This window comes from Phyllobates terribilis, unplaced genomic scaffold (genome assembly GCF_046119375.1).
Source record: "Phyllobates terribilis strain yellow unplaced genomic scaffold, ASM4611937v1 Scaffold_4__5_contigs__length_816908805, whole genome shotgun sequence".
In the NCBI taxonomy this organism is placed as follows: Eukaryota; Metazoa; Chordata; class Amphibia; order Anura; family Dendrobatidae; genus Phyllobates; species Phyllobates terribilis.
In genome coordinates this window covers 625658847-625677500 of record NW_027362764.1, presented here as the reverse complement: position 1 = coordinate 625677500, position 18654 = coordinate 625658847, and the positions used below count along the sequence as shown (strand labels likewise).

Here is an 18654-nt window from a genome sequence, read left to right as displayed (position 1 = left end):
TTATAAAACATTAAGCTTAAGATTAATAGGGGTGCCCAAACTTTTTCATATAACTGTATATACCCAGGAACTGACGTGAGCATTGGTTAGCTGCACCCCCCATCCCGGATCAAATACAAATCAAAAGATAATAAAACATCAATTAGAGCAAAAAATCAATACAAAATATGTTGACACACCTGAAAAATAATATAATAATATATAAATTAGAAATAAACGTGTATAAGACTAGAAAAAATACATTAGATCATAAATCCAGTGCTGGACCCCTTTACTGTTTTCTACATTTTCTACATTGTTTGCTCGAAGATGCCGGCCTCGAGGATTTGTGCATCGAATACTTCATGAATCCATGGATATTCTATCATGGTTGGTGAGCTGATGATATTTTTTTCCCTTTTTTATTACGATTGTTTTCTTTTTTTGATCTTATCTTTTGGGTGAAGTCCACCAAGTTTTGACTGTTTTAATTCACATCCCCTGAAACTTTAGCCCCACCAATGATAGTTTACTAGATGCAACACTACCAAATGAAATGTGCCTACACCTACAATATAGCCTCCTTACATAAAAATTTACCATCTAACCTCTTGATCAGACTTATCCACCTGAAAATATCCGATTAGCAGTATGGGCATTGTGGTTCAATGGCTAGCCCTGCACTGCTGAGGTCCTGGGTTCAAATCCCACCAAAGACTACATCTGCATGGAGTTAGTATGTTCTCCCCATGTCTGCATGAGTTTCCTCTGGGTTCCCTTGTTTCCTCCCACACTCCAAAGAAATACTGATAGGGAATATAGATTGTGAGCCCCAATGGGGACAGTGATCACTGCGGAATATATGACGATATATAAGCAAGCATAATAAATATATCAGCACAGTCTTCCCTCTATAAACACATTTTGGGAGTGGGATGGTAAAACAATGGGCTCCAAACCAGTAAAGTTAGAAAAACAACAAAGAACTTTTGTATACAATCGAAATGCGTTGCTTTGCACATATCTGCCTTGGATAGAGTTTTTAATCTTTATATGGAATAAAGTCTCAAGAATTGTTTACCAGGAGCTGGAATTTTTTTCATGTTTTCCCAAAGTTGAAGTATATTGGTATCCTTGCCTTTATAACTCTCTCAAGGAGCACACCAATCCATCACTCGTTCACGTCAACCAGTTAACCCCTTGTCACTCTCCTTTTTTTTCCTGTCATACCATCCATCCACCTGATTGCTTCTGGAGACTGATATACTATTAAAATAATTATGTTTAAAATAAGTGCCATTTTTCTTTTTTCTGCGCTTCATGTCCTGCTGACCTATTTGTTATTCCGAACATCTATAGAGAATAAAACATTGTTTTGTGGTTGAGTGTCACTTCTTCCTTTGGAATGTTATACTTTAAATTAATTGTCTTTCATCGGGGCAATAAAATAACTTCCCCTCCAGAAATAAAATGCTGAGCTCTATCCCTGTATAGTAAATGGTGTAAATTACAATAATCTGTTTGCATTGTCCATTCAGTTACATAGCAGACGTCCCACTGTAGGCCCTATAATTACACGTGGATTATCCAGTCTATCACCTGTTTGAATGATAAATCACCTGTAACGACAGACATTAGAACTGCTTTATTTTTCTTTATTAGTCAAAGATTTTCCCCCAGAGCAATTAATTCCTACAGTGGGGTCCGGCCTGATCACAGTGCAGCTCTGCCATGATCTTTTTCTTAGCCTTAGGGACCAGTACTCAACAATGTTCAGTGTCAAGCGATGACAGACAGGGGTAAATGAAAGGGCTTCAATGATGCTTCCCTGTCTCTCGCTCTTGCTGGAGCTGGCATTCATCCAGGTCTTGCCTGCTAACACCATAGAAAGCAGCAGCTGGTGAGTAACATTAGCAAGCAGGGCCCGAGGGCTACCCATGTTCTTGCTCTCTGTTCACCAACTGCTATTCAGTAAAACAGCTGGATCAAAAAAGATTCAGTCAAGATGTAGTTAGAGTTTTATGTGTACAACTGTTTTGATATAGATTGTCTGCTAGAGGCTGAGATAATGATAGCTTTGCAAGTGAACATATTTGGCTGCGAGTAAAACTGGTGTATTTATTTTTATACACTGCTTGTTCTGTACGGCTGCTGTGAATTTACAGGCTAGTAATCCTACACGGTGAATGACACACAGAGACTGAAGTGATTGAGCTGCGATCACAACAGGATTTAGCAATCTGCCGCAGATCCCCCGATGTAAGAGAGCTAGGTGGAATACGTTCATCCACAGTCTCATGAATACATATTTGTAACTACAGAACCATCAATATATATTTTTGGGGGATGGAGTACAATTTCTAAGATCTAGATGGGACTCTGGAAGGACTGAAAGGGATTGTCCTGGCAAAAAATATTTTTAGGATAGGTCATATCATATCACATCGTGGGGGTTCGATACCTGGTTACTGTAGATCAGCCCCTTTTCAAATTGTTAGGCTCAACAGTATCGTAACAGGTGAATTCACTAAGCCTAGGTCTAAGTGGGCACACAGAGCTGGGCATTAATACGGCAAGCAGGAAGGCATGTGGGCAGCAAGGGCTTGACAACACAGAAATCACAGGAGCAGCAGGATGAATGAAGAGGAGCCCGGAAGGGATGAAAGCAAGCACAAACACAAAAGCGCTGATGGTAGAGCACACAAACATAGGACTAGAGTCTCAATACCAAGACATAGGTGTGCGTGTGTCAAAACTTAAATAAGTCAAGGGAGATGATGTCACAGATCCACTCCGGGCAACATGCAAAAGCAGAAGTGGAGCACCTCGGAGGGCAGCGGACCCGGGGGAAGGAAACGGAAACCCGAGATACCCCGGATAAGTGTGTAATGCAAGTGAAAAGGAGCTAATCTGCAGCTCACAGCAGCAGCTGCTACAATGCAGCTGTGCCACTGGAGCTAGTATCCACTGGGGTGCTGAGTGTTGTATAGGTCATCAGTATTTTATACCCAGGCAACCCCTTTTATATGAGATTTGTATAATATCTTTCTATATGTATTCTTAGACTATATATATATATATATATATATATATATATATATATATATATATATATATGTGTGTGTATTGGAGATCTTATATATATATCTTTTGTTTTAATTTCCAGAATGTTTTTTATCCTTTCCCCATAGAGTATAGCCCCGTGCAGTTGACAGTAAATTGCCTATAATATCATAAATGGGACAAAACATGCAGTGATTTTAACCACAAATAGCAAAATATTAGACAACCCTTATAAATAATTGTAGTGTCCCAACCAGAAAATACTATAGTAATCAGTAATTGCTGAAATCCACTACTGTAGTTAGTATTGCCATAATGTGAATTTTTACTACAGAGCACTCTAGCATCATGTCCTCTGACTGTAAATATTGCTCTCTTTATTTCACTAGACATCACTATGCAATACTATGATATACCCTACAGGAGGGGGTTTATGTCGCTGTTAACTTATATATTTATTTTTTTATTTATTCATTTTACTCACTTATATAGCGCCATTAATTCCACAGCGCTTTACAGACAGGATATATGTGGTAAATACAACTTTAACTGTAATATAACAATATACTCTTCATCCAAACTGTACTTTTAGATTAAGATTTGATAGAGCTTAACTTTAAAATGTTAAGCTAGAAATATAAAACATCAAGCCAATTCATTTTAACGTCATGTCTCAATGAGGCAATCTTTTTGCCATCTATTAATTTAAATGGTTGACCATCTGATAGTTGCCTAGTCAGAACTGTCAGAACTAATAGACCATTACCCCTCTCTAAGCCCATACAGGGAAATATTTTATTGTTTTCTTGAGACAACCCTTTGCACAGTGTCTGTCAAAGTGGAGGACCCAACATGGCTTTACTCATATGAGTCAAACTCTGGCCCATGGGCCAATCTGGCCCGCAGGGTGGTTTTATTTAGCCCACAACACCAGAACCACCACCCCTATGTGGGGCCATTATTCTGTATGGAGGACTATGTGGGGTCCATTATACTGTACGGAGGACTACGTGGGGCCATTATTCTGTATGGAGGACTATGGGGGGCCCATTATTCTGTATGGAGGACTATGGGGGGACATTATTCTATATGGAGGACTATGTGGGGCCATTATTCTGTATGCAGGACTGTGTGGGACCATTATTCTGTATGGAGGACTATGTGGGGCCCATTATTCTGTATGTAGGACTATGTGGGGCCCATTATTCAGTATGGAAGACTGTGTGGGGCCCATTATTCTGTATGGAGGATTTTGTGGGGCCCATTATTCTTTATGGAGGACTATGTGGCGCCCATAATACTGTATGGAGGACTAAATGGTGCCCATAATACTGTATGGAGGACTATGTAGGGCCCATTATTCTGTATGGAGGACTATGTGGGGCCCATTATTCTGTACAGAGTGCTATGTGGGGCCATTATTCTGTATGGAGGACTTTTTGGGGCTCATTATACTGTATAATGGATGGCCCACAACTTTGTCCCAATTTTTCATTTTGGCCCTCTGTGTGTTTGAGTTTGACATCCCTGCATTACATGCTCATACAGTTTGCAGTGTGCACTGTGGATTGGATTCCCCTGTACTGATCGCTGGCTGTCCAAGCAGCAGGACTCTCCGTAATCAGCTTATCTTCAGTAGACCCCTAAAGAGATTATTTGATACATTCTTCAAACCTTTATTGTTGAAAACATCCTATAATGTGCAAGATAGTTGAGAAGAAATTCAATTCCTAAATACATCAATGTGAACAAGTAAACAGGCATAGATTATTATACGGGAATTCGTCAATTCCTGTGTGTCACGAGAGCACTGTTCATGGTCACCTGGCTTTTCCAAAATGTCTACCATGATTAGGTTTGGCGCAAGCTACTTCGATATTCAGAACCCAGGTCCTGTCCTTGACCCTTTAACACCTGTACAGAGATCTGGACTTACACAGAGGTCCCTGGGCTAGGGTCATGGAGTCGGTGGCGCAAGCTGGCAAGAAGGGTAGCCGGGTCATAACAAGGAGGTATAGAAGGTACAAAATCGTCAGGAGCAATATCAATAAACTAGCCGAGGTCAGGGAACAGGATAAATCAGGATGAAACACCAGATACACAGAAAACAGGTAAAACAAGGAAGCACGAACATTGACTGGCACTGGTAAATGACTATCAGGGATTTATATAATAAGCAGCCTCACCAAGTGCTGACAACAGGAAGAAACCCAAGCTAACAAGATTAACCCCATTGCTTGTGGACTGCCAGAGCCAATAGTCCCATAAAATAATATTGATGCTATCAAGCGTCACCCACAACAAAGGCGCGATGCTGCCTAGCGACCGAAGAAGAAATGATTTGTGCCGTTTTATAATATATTCATATTAATATTAAGTTGCCCCTTTCACGTATGTGCATAATGAATATTTTATTTATAGAAAGTCCTAAGTGTATATTTATTTTTATTTATTTTAGTCGCTAATTTAGCACCATTATTTCTACATCACTTTACAGACATTATCATCACTGTTCCCATTGGGGCTCAGACTCTAAATTTCCAGTATATCTTTTTAGTATGAGACGAAACCGGAGAACCCAGAAGAAACCCACGCAAACACGTGGAGAACATACAAGCTCCTTGCAGATGTTTCCTTGGTGGGGTTGGAACCCAGGACCCCAGCAATGCAAGGCTGCAGTATATACATCTATCCTTTTTTGGATACAGCTGATGCTTAATTACTGTAGGAAAATTACTAAGCAGTACAATTAATTCAACAGTGTCTTTCCCTTATACACATACAAATATATTGCATTATTTCATATTTTTACAATTCTGAAAAATGTAATTGCTTCAAATCTAAAGGGGAATATTGTAATTAAACTATCTCGTTGCCTATGCTATGATTGCAATAGATACATGATATACGGTATTCCTTGGTCAGATATGGTATTCATGCAATGCAATTCTCTCGAATAGATATGAAAGCGAGTGGTTTATGATGATGTGTAGGTAGAAAATGATTATAATGAGTTCAGAAATCATTTATAGAATAGTTTGTTTTTGCCAAAGGCAAATGCCTTGTTTTATTAGGTGAAATTTGGGTGACAGGAAAGTTTGAACAAATGTATTTAACTTGGTCGTTTTTCTATGCTGTGCAAAATATACTCAGAAGAAATCCAAGCATTATACATCTATTTTACTGAAAAACTAAATTTACTAAGACACAACCTTAATTTTTGTAGCTGGAAAATGTAGGGAAATTTGAGTGCTTGAAGCCACAGGCCAAAGTCAAAGCCTGAGGCTGCACTACTGAAGGATTCTGATGACAATATGTCCCCTTGAGATTTCTGTTAAATGTACTCATAGAGATCGAGTATTTCTTCAAATCACCATCAATATCTACTTAGTAGCTGGATTAAAATAAAACATTTTCAAATGTATAATGAAGGTAAAAAAGGAATAGGAGCAAAAGAAGATGTTGTTTGCAGTGTCAATCTGGCTTATGTGATCTCCATATACAGATTGATTCATGGGTCTCAGGTCCATTGACCAGGTCAATTGTCTTTGAATGTTGGACAGGAGTCTCACAAATCCTTTACCTTCTGGGATCCCCGGCGCAGCTTTTGATTAGCTGGGCTAGCACAATATCATACCAGCCTGGCTAATCAAAATTCACACCAGGTATCCTGAAAGGTAAGGGATTAGCGAACCTCCTGTCAAGCGGTCAGAGACTTCTCTTCTGGCCGATGGAGTGGAGTCTTGCGAATCGATCAGCCCACCTCTATTTAATAGGTATGCAGTATTAGATGGGGTTTGAAATGATGAGACACCATTTTAAGAGAAGTACATACAAGGGTGCACTCACATGACCACACTTTATGGTATGTGTTCGGGCCACAATGTCCGTCAGGTCTCCTGAACTGAGCTGACAACATCTTAGATATGTATTTGCGACTGCTGGTTCAGGTCAGAAGACCAGCGATTGGGGCATTAATTGGGACATTCAACATGGACCATAAAATATGGTCATGTCCGTGCACCCTCACTGTGATTGTTCATTAAAGGCTTTGCTGGCAATAATTGAAGGGGTTATGCATGTTTTTCAAAGCGACATATGGCACAAAATAACTAAATGAAGGGTTCACTTCTTTTCTCTGGTGATTTAGTACTGACAAACTGAGTGTTCTTTGCAGTCTTTGTTTTCAAAAAGTTCTGTGCCACATTACTGGCCTCACCACTAGGAGCCAATATGCCAGTGGTATGGCAAAAGAAAGATGCAGCCACTGATTGCCTGCAGTGGTCAGATGCTGACCGCTTGTAAACAAAGACCAGGAGGAGCTCAGGAGCATTGGCGCTGGATCAAAGAGGGAGAGAATAGTGTTTATTTTGCTATTTTTTAGAATTTGCAGCTGTTTTTTAAAAAAAAATTTTTAAGGCTTAGTATCTTCTCTAACGCATAGGTGGGCATGGACATATAATATGTTATTGGCATATTATCCAAACAGGTTATTTTTGTACATGTCATTTTTCAATGTCATCTTGAGACTAATATGTCATTTAATAAAAACAATTTTCCCTTAAGTGCAAACAAAATGATGGTATTTTAAAAATGAGCATGACATGACGATTTAGTGTAATTCATGGGAGCATACTGGGTTTGTAATTGAATTGCGTGTATTCTATTGTTTGCATTGTCCATACTACACCGGAGTGATTTTCATAACCTTCTTTTGTTTGATCAGATGCAGGATTTGCAGAACTCAGACAGGAGTCAGTATTCTTCTCACACACAAATGGCAGCTATGCGACCAAGAGTCCAGCCTCAAGATATCCGACAGGCGGCAATGATGCAGCATGGTCAACTGACTACAATTAACCAGTCACAACTCAGCGCTCAGCTTGGCTTAAATATTGGGGGAAACGCTGTTGCACACAATTCCCCATCCCCACCAGGAAGCAAATCTGCTACACCCTCACCATCCAGTTCAGTCCATGAAGATGAAGCGGAAGATACTGCAAAGGTATGAAGAATTCCCTATCGTCTACTCATAGAGAAATGTAATACATACAGAGGCATCTCTTTAAAACTACCGCCCAAAATTTAATAAAAAATAATCTCTTAGAAAGGTGGTCTTCTCAAAGAAGAGGAAATTACATACCGTATATAACTGAAATAATCAGTAATCATCTTTCACAGAAAATATATTCTTGACAATGGAGTTGTCTTCTCTAAGAGGGTTTCTTTTGGAGAGATTTCACTCCAACGAGTACCTGTACTATGCCACATCTGTACGTCGTGGCTGTAACGCAGCCTTGGTTATTGAACCATAAAAGCCCAATTATTATGTCCATTTGCGGACATTCAATCTCTTAAATTTAAAAATGTTAAATATGTTACTTTTTATTGGCTTCATTCATATAGTTTGACAAAATAACATTCTTTCCGACTTTGGTACAATGATCACATAACCCTTTTTTGCTTTTTCATTCATATGAGTTTTACCAAAGTGTTTCTTCTAAGAGTAGCAACCAACTCATAAGGATCCTAAAAGTATAGACGGTCTTTAATAATTTGAAAAAATAAAAGTAAGTGCTAGGCATATCACGGGAGATAGTTACACGGTGTGGGACTAGGTAACATACGTTTCACGTTCTGAAGATGAAGCGTAAGTGAATGCGAAACGGCTGTGACCCAGTCCCACACTATGTAAATCTCTCCCATGATATGCACTTATTTTGCAACTAAAGGTACATTTTTATGCAGCTTAGTGAGTTCCATAAGTTCTTCTTTCTTATGACTATACTTTGGTCTTTGATAGTGATGAGTGAGCATGCTCGCTACTGCTCGGTGCTCGTCTGAGCACCTCACTGCTCGAGATGCTTGGCGCTCGCCGAGTATTTCCAGGTTGCTCGGGCGGGAACTCGGGTCCCCTCCCTGCATGTTTGGTGCTCTTTAGAGAGCCAATTAACATGCAGGGATTGCCTGCCATGCACTGTAATGCCGTAGCCATGTTGGTTGTGGGCATTACAGTGATTGGCTGGCCGCACAGCGTCATCAGGTCTCTATCAGACCTGGCGCCGCCATGCTCGTCACAGTCACTCTAGATCAGACAGTGTAGGGAGAGCTACTGCTGTGTCAGGGAGAGATTTGATTGTGTATTAGGTAGTGTAGGGAGAAAAACCATACATTACATATATCCATCTTAACAAACAGTCCTTCTGAGGACTAATTCATCTGCAGATATATCAGGCAGGCAGGGTGTATAGGCAGGCGGTGTATATAGCAGACTGCAGTGCATATAGCACAAGAGGCTCCATTCCAATTCTGTCTTCTGATGCTGTTAGATATTTCTATACAAAGGCCCAGGTCTCAGGGGCCAGGAATACTTTTCTTTGGATCTTAATCCTCATTATTTGCTTAAAAAGCAATCCGGAGAACACCGTTTTTCTGCGCCATTTGCTTGTTTTGGGAGAGGTGCTGCTGTGTCAGGGACAGATTTGCTTGTGTATTAGGTAGTGTAGGGAGAAAAACCGTACATTACACATATCCATCTTAACAAACAGTCCTTCTGAGGACTAATCCATCTGCAGAGATATCAGGCAGGCAGGGTGTATAGGCAGGCAGTGTATATAGCGGACTGCAGTGCATATAGCACGAGAGGCTCCATTCCAATTCTGCCTTCTGATGCTGTTAGATATTTCTATATGAATGCCCAGGTCTCAGGGGCCAGGAATACTTTTCTTTGGATCTTAATCCTCATTATTTGCTTAAAAAGCAATATAGAGAACACCATTTTTTCTGCGCCATTTGCTTGTTGGCACTGCAGAATACAGCCAGGTCCTTTCCATATTAGAGCACTAGAAATCCAGCTATTTAAAACCGTGTTTTCTCCATGACACGGATCACATATACGTTGTCAGAAAATACTGCCATTTCTGGCTTCCATTAAAAATTTCCTTTAGTGTGTCATTGAAGCAATTCACCGCAGTTAGCTGTTCAAACTACTTACCTACAGGCCAGGTATTTAAAACTGTGTTTTCTCCGTCAAACGGATCACATATACATTGTCAGAAAATACTGCCATTTCTGGCCTCCATTAAAAATTTCCTTTAGTGTGTCATTGAAGCAATTCACCGCAGTTTGCTGTTCAAACTACTTACCTACAGGCCAGGTATTTAAAACTCTGTTTTCTCTATCATACGAATCACATATAAGTTCGCTCCAAACTCAGTCATTTGTAGTGAGCGTGGAAGATACTGTCCTCCATTTAAAATGGGCAAGGTACGTGACAAGGGACGGGGAACTGAACGTGATGGTAGTGGTGCATACAGATGCCGAGGACAAGACCGTGGGCAAGCCGAAATTGTGCCACAACAAATATCCACATCTTCTCGCCTGACCTTCCTGTCCCAATTTCTAGGGGACCGCAGCACACCACTATTGAACCCAGAGCAGTGTCATAAGGTTGTTGGTTGGATAGCGGATAATGCTTCTAGTCACTTAGCCACCACCACCACAACCCTGTCTTCCACAAGGTCGAGTATCAGTAGCCGTGAGTCTGGACTGCATATTCCTCACCCTGATCCTCCTTCCTCCCACCATGCCGAGTACCCAGAGACAACTGATCCCACACTTGGACACTCTGAAGAGCTGTTCACTTTTCCATTTATAGATTCGGGCCTCTTGCCCGCTCCACTTGAAACGGGGCAAGAGGAGATCGCGTGTAGGGATGCCCAAATATTTGAGCAGCCACGGTCACATGAAGGCGACGGTGGGAAAGTGCCACAAGAGGTAGACAATGATGAAACACTATTGACAGAAAGTCAGGAGAGGGACCAGGGAGCGGAAGTGGAAGACGAGGTGGTGGATGATATAGTAACTGACCCAACCTGGCAGGAGGACATGCAGAGCGAGGTCAGAAGCACATAGGGGGAGGGAGGCAGAGCACCCCAACAGGCAGGAAGAAGCCGTGTGGTGGCCGCAGACAGAAGGCAGGCAACCGTTCCCCGTAACACCAACATGAAGGAAGTTGCCAGTACAACTGTTAGGTCTTCCCGAGTCTGGTTGTTTTTTAAAGACTCTGCCGATAACCCCCAAAAGGCCATTTGCACCACCTGCCAGGCCAGCATCAGCAGGGGTGGCAAAACGACCAGCCTGACCACCACCAGCATGATCAATCACATGGCAGCAAAGCAACCGACTTTGTGGGCCGAACCCCAGGGTCCAGGAACAGTGTCTGCGGGTGTCACTATTGCTTCTTCCACTGTTGTGCATGCAAGCCAATCCCCTGTCCATGGTGCATGCGAAGAAGCCTCCTGCCCTGTACCTGTCGTTGCACACTCTCAAGTAGCAGCATCAGAAAGCACGTCCTTGTCCCAGCGCAGCGTTCAGTTGTCCATACCCCAGTCCTTGGAACGCAAGCGCAAATATGCAGCCAACGCCCCACAGGCCACACTACTAAATTCTCACATTTCACGACTGCTTTCTCTCGAAATGTTGCCTTTTAGGCTCGTGGAGATGGAAGCATTCCGCAACGTGATGGCGGCGGTAGTCCCTCGGTACTCGGTCCCCAGCCGACACTATTTCTCCCGGTGTGCCGTCCCTGCATTACACAAGCACGTGTCCCAAAACATTAGCCGTGCTCTCAGCAACGCAGTTACCGGTAAAGTCCACCTAACCACGGACAGGTGGACAAGTGCTTGTGGGCAGGGACGGTACATTTCGCTGACGGCACGCTGGGTTAACATAGTGGAAGCCGGAACCCAGTCGGACCTTGGGACGGAACACGTCCTCCCGACGCCAAGGATTGCGGGCCCTATGTCAATCAGGGTTGCCCCCATGGTCTATAGCTCCTGCACCTCATCCTCCTCAGTCTCCTCCTCCTCTTCAGCCTCCATCTCCGAAATGACCACATCAGTCACAAGCTGGAAGCACTGCCGCACTGCCTCGGCCAAGCGGCAACAGGCTGTGCTGAAGCTAATATGCTTAGGTGAAAAACCGCACAATGCTAAAGAGTTGTGGACAGCTCTGAAAGAGCAGGCAGATCTGTGGCTCACACCGCTGAACCTACAGCCAGGCTTGGTCGTGTGTGACAATGGCCTTAACCTGGTGGCGGCTCTGAGGCGAGGCGAGCTCACACACGTACCATGCCTGGCCCATGTGCTTAGCCTCGTGGTTCAACGGTTTCTCAAATCCTACCCGGAGCTGCCGGATCTGCTTGTTAAAGTACGCTGCCTGTGTGCCCATTTTAGAAAGTCAGCTACAGCTTCCGCCGCCCTTGCAGTGTTTCAGCAGCGTTTGCAGCTTCCGGCTCACAGACTGGTGTGTGATGTCCCCACGCGTTGGAACTCTACACTGCAGATGTTGGGAAGGATTTGTGAGCAGAAGAGGGCAGTTGTTGAGTACCAGCATCAAGAAGGGCGTCGGTATTCAGTTCAGACTCCACACATAAGACCTCAGGAGTGGACATGAATGTCAGACATATGTACCATCCTCCAAAACTTTGAGGACTCCACCAAGATGGTGAGCGGCGATGACGCCATAATTAGCGTCACCATCCCGCTTCTCTGTCTTCTGAAACGCTCTCTGCTCACAATCAAAGAGGATGCATTGCAGGCGGAGCACCATGAGATGGAGCAAGGAACCATACAGGGTGATTACACACAGCCAAGCCTCATCTCATCCCAACGTGGATTGGGTGACAATGAGGAGGAGGAGGAAGGACAGGAGCTAGTTTCATGCACTGGGTACTACCTGCACAGCTGTCATACCGTCTGTTCAGCGTGGATGGCCAGAGGACAGAGAGGAGGAGGAGAGCATGGTCAGTCATCCTCTTGGTGAGGACACAGAAGTCTTGCCTGTTAGTAGTCTGGCACGCATGGCTGAGTTTGTTACGCTGCCTTTCCCATGACCCTCCCATTCTCAAAATTTTGGGTGACAGTCATTACTGGTTGGTGACACTTCTAGACCCACGCTACAAGGAGAACTTTATATCTCTTATTCCTAAGGCGGACAGGTCTACAAAAATAGGGCAGTACCAGAAGGCCCTTGTTGCGAATTAAAAAAATTCCCATCTGAAAACGCTGGCGGCAGAGGGCACACTTCGTTGGACAACCAAGGTGTACAGGCGAGAGAGACACAACTTCAATCCAGCAGAGGCAGGGGAACACTGTCACAGTTCTGGGAGAGTTTTCTCAGACCCTCCCATCACACAGGCCCTGAGGCACGGGGTACTCTCACAAGGAGTGCAAAGTTTGGGAAGATGCTGAGGGAGTACCTTGCCGACCACACCAACGTCCTACGTGATTCCTCTGTGCCTTATAATTATTGGGTATCCAAGCTGGATACGTGGAATGAACTGGCTTTCTATGCCTTGGAGGTCCTGGCCTGCCCTTCCGCCAGTGTTTTATCAGAGTGGGTTTTTAGTGCTGCTGGTGGAATTATAACTGATAAGCGCATCCGCCTGTCAACTGAAAATGCTGACAGGTTGACTCTTATAAAAATGAACAAGGGCTGGATTGGGCCAGACTTCTCAATACCACCGAATGATTGCAGCGTAACATAAACTCAAATCCCGTGTCTTTTCTTGGGAGGTGTGTTCCCATGCACTTTTTCACAACCACACATGGGTATACGCTTCCTGATTTTGTCTATTTGCTCTTGTCCTCCTCCTTCTCCTCATCCTCCACCACATCACCAGGGTGACCGTGGTCCGTGATGCAACACCCACATAATTTTTTTAAAGGGTGTTTATGATGCCCGTAAAAATTTTTTTATACAATATGTTCATGTATACCCCCCAGGGGTAAATGTTTGTCAGCCCATACACTTAGTGCATGGGCATTACAAGTGTAGGAGGCCCACTCCTTTCTAATGGGAACATTTTCTTATGAGGCCCTCCTCCACGTCTCTTCCAAGGGGCATTGAAGTGCCTCCAAATTTTTGGCAGCCCTTGCATTCACTGCATAGGCCAACACTAGACTCTCTCCTTTCTAATGGGAATTTGTCGTTACTGTGGCCCTGCTCTGTGAGCCGTTGGACTCACTGCATACCCTATAACTGTATAGCAGACCCTCTCCTTTCTAATGGGAACATGTCGTACCTTTTTACTGTGGCCCTGCTCTATGTGTCTTTAAATTCTTAGTGGTGTTTTTCCTAAAATTGGTCAGCCGTTGGACTCACTGCATACCCTATAACTGTATAGCAGACCCTCTCATTTCTAATGGGAACATGTTGTACCTTGTTACTGTGGCCCTGCTCTATGTGTCTTTAAATTCTTAGTGGGGTTTTTCCCAAATTTTGGCAGCCCTTGCAGTCACAGCATGGGCATTACCACTATAGGAGACCCGTTCCTTTATAATGGGAACATTTTTTTTACTAAGGCCCTCCTCTATGTCTCTTCAAAGGGGTATTGGGTTGCGTCCAATTGCAGTCACTGGATACGCAATAACAGTATAGGAGACCCACTTGTTAATAATGGGAACAACAAAGCATAGCCGGCTGATGGCTCTCTAACAATAGCTAGGGCCGACTGCTGGCCTTTTAAGAATAGTAAGGGCCGTCTGATGTCCCTATAAAAATAGGCTTTATGACTTTCAGAGTCCCTCCATCATAAATAAAACAGGACGTGTCTGATGATGTGTCACACACCACATTGCCAGATAAGGTTGTAAAATGTTAAAATGACATTTCCCCGTGAATGCATTTGTCTTAAAAAATAATATCTAACAGGCTGGAGAAACTTGCACCTACTGCCACTCTATCTTCAGCTCCTTTGTAAGAAAATGTATTTGGGCAGCCACTTAGTCTACCAAATAAAATTCCTGAGAAGGAAATTGGGGATGGCTTCGCTACTGGTACTGGGTGCAGTGCTAATACCATGGCGTCGTACCATAGTTTGCTGGAAATATTCCAAGCTGGTAGGAGGCGAGCAAATTCCCACAGAAAAATACCAGCTGTAATGTTCAGGCCACATTTTAAGTGCAAGCAGCTTTAGAGGACTTCCTGGGAGAAATGACACGCAGGGTACATACGATTTCCCTCTATGCCAGTCCTTTCACCAAGCTAAATACAACTCTCAGCAAAAAAAAGTTGTAGATTGGCTCCGTACCGTCCCTGGCCACATTCACCTGTCCACGTGTTTATGGTTAGGCGGTCCTTCCCAGTAAGTGCACTGGGGAGGGCACGGGTAATGCTGTGGGACCCATGCTTGTGGAAGGCGGAGGCGAGACCGGGAAATACAGTGGTGGCTGGGGACCGAGTATGGACACCCGGCCGCCGCCGGCATGAGGTTGTGAAAAGCTTCCGCCTCCACCAGCTTAAAAGGCCATATTTCAAGTGCAAAGAGCTGCCCAGAAATCTGGCAGTTTAGTGTTGCGGCCTGTGGGTGGGTGGGTGGCTGGCTGCATACTTGCACTTGCATTCCAAGTAACAGAAAACTAAGCAGATGGTGTCCTCTATCATCATCATGGCCTCACCTCAACACTATGAACTGTCCTGAAGGAGAAGCCAGGGCCCGTCGTAGGAGCCTCTGGTTTTCTGGTGGGCCCGTCCAACCTTGCCGAAAAGCAGCCCTGGCTAAGAAAAGTGTTTGGGAAGGTTCCCAGACACTCTATGGCCTCTTTTTTAATGTGGATCGGCCATGCTTATGCATGTTATTTCTCAAAACGCATTACAGATCAGGCCATTGTCCAACTCTGTATTCAAGAAATTAAATGCGCAAAGAAAGATGTGTGTGTGTGTCAAAGCACCACCGACAAGTGCGAGTTGATGTTGGACGGGCTGCCATTGCTTCTGCAACAAGCTCAATTACAGGACTTCATGGGAGAAATGACACGCAGGGTACATACGGTTTCCCTCTATGCCAGTCCTTTCACTGAGCTAAATACAACTCTTAGCAAAAAAAGTTGTGGACTGGCTCCGTACCGTCCCTGGCCACATTCACCTGTCCACATGTCTGTGGTTAGGTGGTCCTTCCCAGTAAGTGCACTGGGGAGGGCACGGGTAATGCTGTGGGACCCGTGCTTGTGGAAGGCGAAGGCGATACCGGGAAATATAGTGGCGGCTGGGGACCGAGTATGGACACTCGGCCGCCGCCGGCATGAAGTTGTGAAAAGCTTCCGCCTCCACGAGCTTAAAAGGCCATATTTCAAGTGCAAAGAGCTGCCCAGAAATCTGGCAGTTTAGTGTTGCGGCCTGTGGGTGGGTGGGTTGCTGGCTGCATACTTGCACTTGCATTCCAAGTAACAGAAAACTAAGCAGATGGTGGCCTCTATCATCATCATGGCCTCACCTCAACACTATGAACTCTCCTGAAGGAGAAGCCAGGGCCCGCCGGGGGAGTCTCCGGTTCTCTGGTTGGCCTGTCCAACCGTGCCGAAAAGCAGCCCTGGCTTAGAAAAGTGTTTGGGAAGGTTCCCGGACACTCTATGGCTGCTTTTTTAATGTGGATCGGTTTCCCTCTGTGCCAGTCCTTTCACTAAGCTAAATACAACTCTTAGCAAAAAAGTTGTGGACTGGCTCCGTACCGTCCCTGGCCACATTCTCCTGTCCACGTATTTGTGGATAGGCGGTCCTTCCCAGTAAGTGCACTGGGGAGGGCACGGGTAATGTTGTGGGACCCGTGCTTGTGGAAGGCGGAGGTGATACCGGGAAATATAGTGGCGGCTGGGGTCTGAGTATGGACACCCGGCCGCCGCCGGCATGAGGTTTTGAAAAGCTTCCGCCTCCATGAGCCTAAAAGGCCACATTTCAAGTGCAAGCAACTGTCAAAAATTTGACAGTATAGTATTGCAGCCTGTGGGTGGCTGGCTACATACTTGCGCTTGCATTCCAAGGAATGGGGTAGGGACAACTGAACAATGCAGTGGGACAAGGACGTGGATGGTGATTGTTGCAACGACAGGTGCATGGCAGGAGGCATCTTCGCATGCGCCAAGGATCACTTATGATGGGCACACTTTTAGGCAGTGACCTGGGAGTCAGAGATGCTTCCAGAGGTCTTCCCCATGCTGTTCCCATGTCTTTTCAGCACTGTATGCATGTGTCTGATGATGAGTCACATACCACATGGCCAGATAAGGTTTTAAAATGTTAAAATGACATTTCCTGGTGAATGCATTTGTCTTGGTTGAAAGCAATGCAAAAGTGCAAAAACGCATCAAAAACGCTACGTGTGAACATAGCCCAAGGTGTGAAGGAGTATTTTTGTTTTTGGTTATTTATTTTGCCTTATATACAAGTCATTACCCTGGAAAGGATGTTCCTTAACATATTTCCCAGTAAAATCCATTTTGGTTTCATTTTTGTATGTTCTATTGTGAGTCTGTAAAAGTGGTGTAATATTCTGACTATGTTGCTGACAGCAGTGATCTGGGAGTCAGAGATGCTTCCAGGGGTCTTCCCCATGCTGTTCCCATGTCATTTGAGCACTGTTCCCATCGATTTGGGCAATTTTTAGGCCCTCTGCGGACCGCTGTGGGGAGCCGCCTGAAAAATGCTCGAGTTTCCCATAGACTTACATTAGGCTCGTTGCTCGGGACGAGCACTCGAGTATTCCAATTTGCTCGACCCGAGCAACGAGTACCCGAGCATTTTAGTGCTCGCTCATCACTAGTCTTTGATAATGATCACTGAATGTTATTAAATAGATGCCATCAGCTGTAGGACAAGATACAGTTATTTTGGAATCAAATAACCAAAAATAAATTAGTGACAGTCATTAAAGTGGTTGTCCACTGTCAGAAAAGTGGACCCAAAACTCTGTAAAATAGCTAACATAACAAGCAGGTTCTCACCATGTTCGTGTCCTGCGCCGACTCTCCACCGTTGCTCTGGTCACAGTGTTTAGGCTGCAGCAGTGATGTCACATCGACAGTGTGCATCATTGCCGTGGCTCGTGCTGTCTACATCGGCACTGCAGCTGAGCTTAGTGATTTACTATTACTGTGAAGCGTCATCATGACATCACCTCTGCAGCCAAAACATAGAGACTGGAGCGTCAATCTTGCATTCAGGAAGGGTGAATATCTATTATGTTTGGTAATTAAATGGAATCTGTCACCACCTTGGAGTTATCAGACCTCTTCTATGGGCATACAGGGTATAGAAAAGTAAATCTATACATATCTGTATGGCCCATGGAAGAGGTCTGAATGTAGAGAAATGTAGTTTTATCTTCTTGGTCCCCCGGACGCCAAGGTATCCCCGCCCATCTGCTTATTATTCTACCAATTCCCCGCCTATGTCCACGTTTATCATATTTACCCCCCTCCCCGCACGTGACAGGGCCCTGTGAGGTGTGCTTTTTTCCCCCTTCCCCCTCACCGCGGCTCACGGGGAGCGTGCTTTGTTTCCTCCCGGGCCCGTTTGGCTGACAGTGCAGCAGTGCTTTATTGTCACAGTGACTCCCCGGCGCCTGCACAATAGAGCACTACGGCACTCTGCTCAGCCTAACGGGCCCGGGAGGAAACAAAGCACGCTCCATGTGAGCCGCGCTTTGCGCATGCGACTGGAGGTGAGGGAAAAAAGCGCAGGTCTCAGGGACCTGTGACGTGCGGGGATGGGGTGAAATATGGTAAACGTGTACATAGGCGGGGATTTTGTGGAATAATAAGCAGATGGGCGGGG

The 18654-nt window shown here is 44.5% G+C and overlaps 1 protein-coding gene across 2 annotated transcripts in view; it reads left to right on the top strand.

The window, feature by feature from the left end:
* TOX (thymocyte selection associated high mobility group box) overlaps nucleotides 1-18654 on the top strand; it is a 336399-nt gene that overhangs the window by 232663 nt on the left and 85082 nt on the right. For both annotated transcript variants that reach the window (XM_073679334.1, XM_073679335.1), the window contains one exon: nucleotides 7769-8047. In XM_073679334.1, the coding sequence (XP_073535435.1) occupies nucleotides 7769-8047 (279 nt within the window). The remainder of the gene's footprint in view (nucleotides 1-7768; nucleotides 8048-18654) is intronic.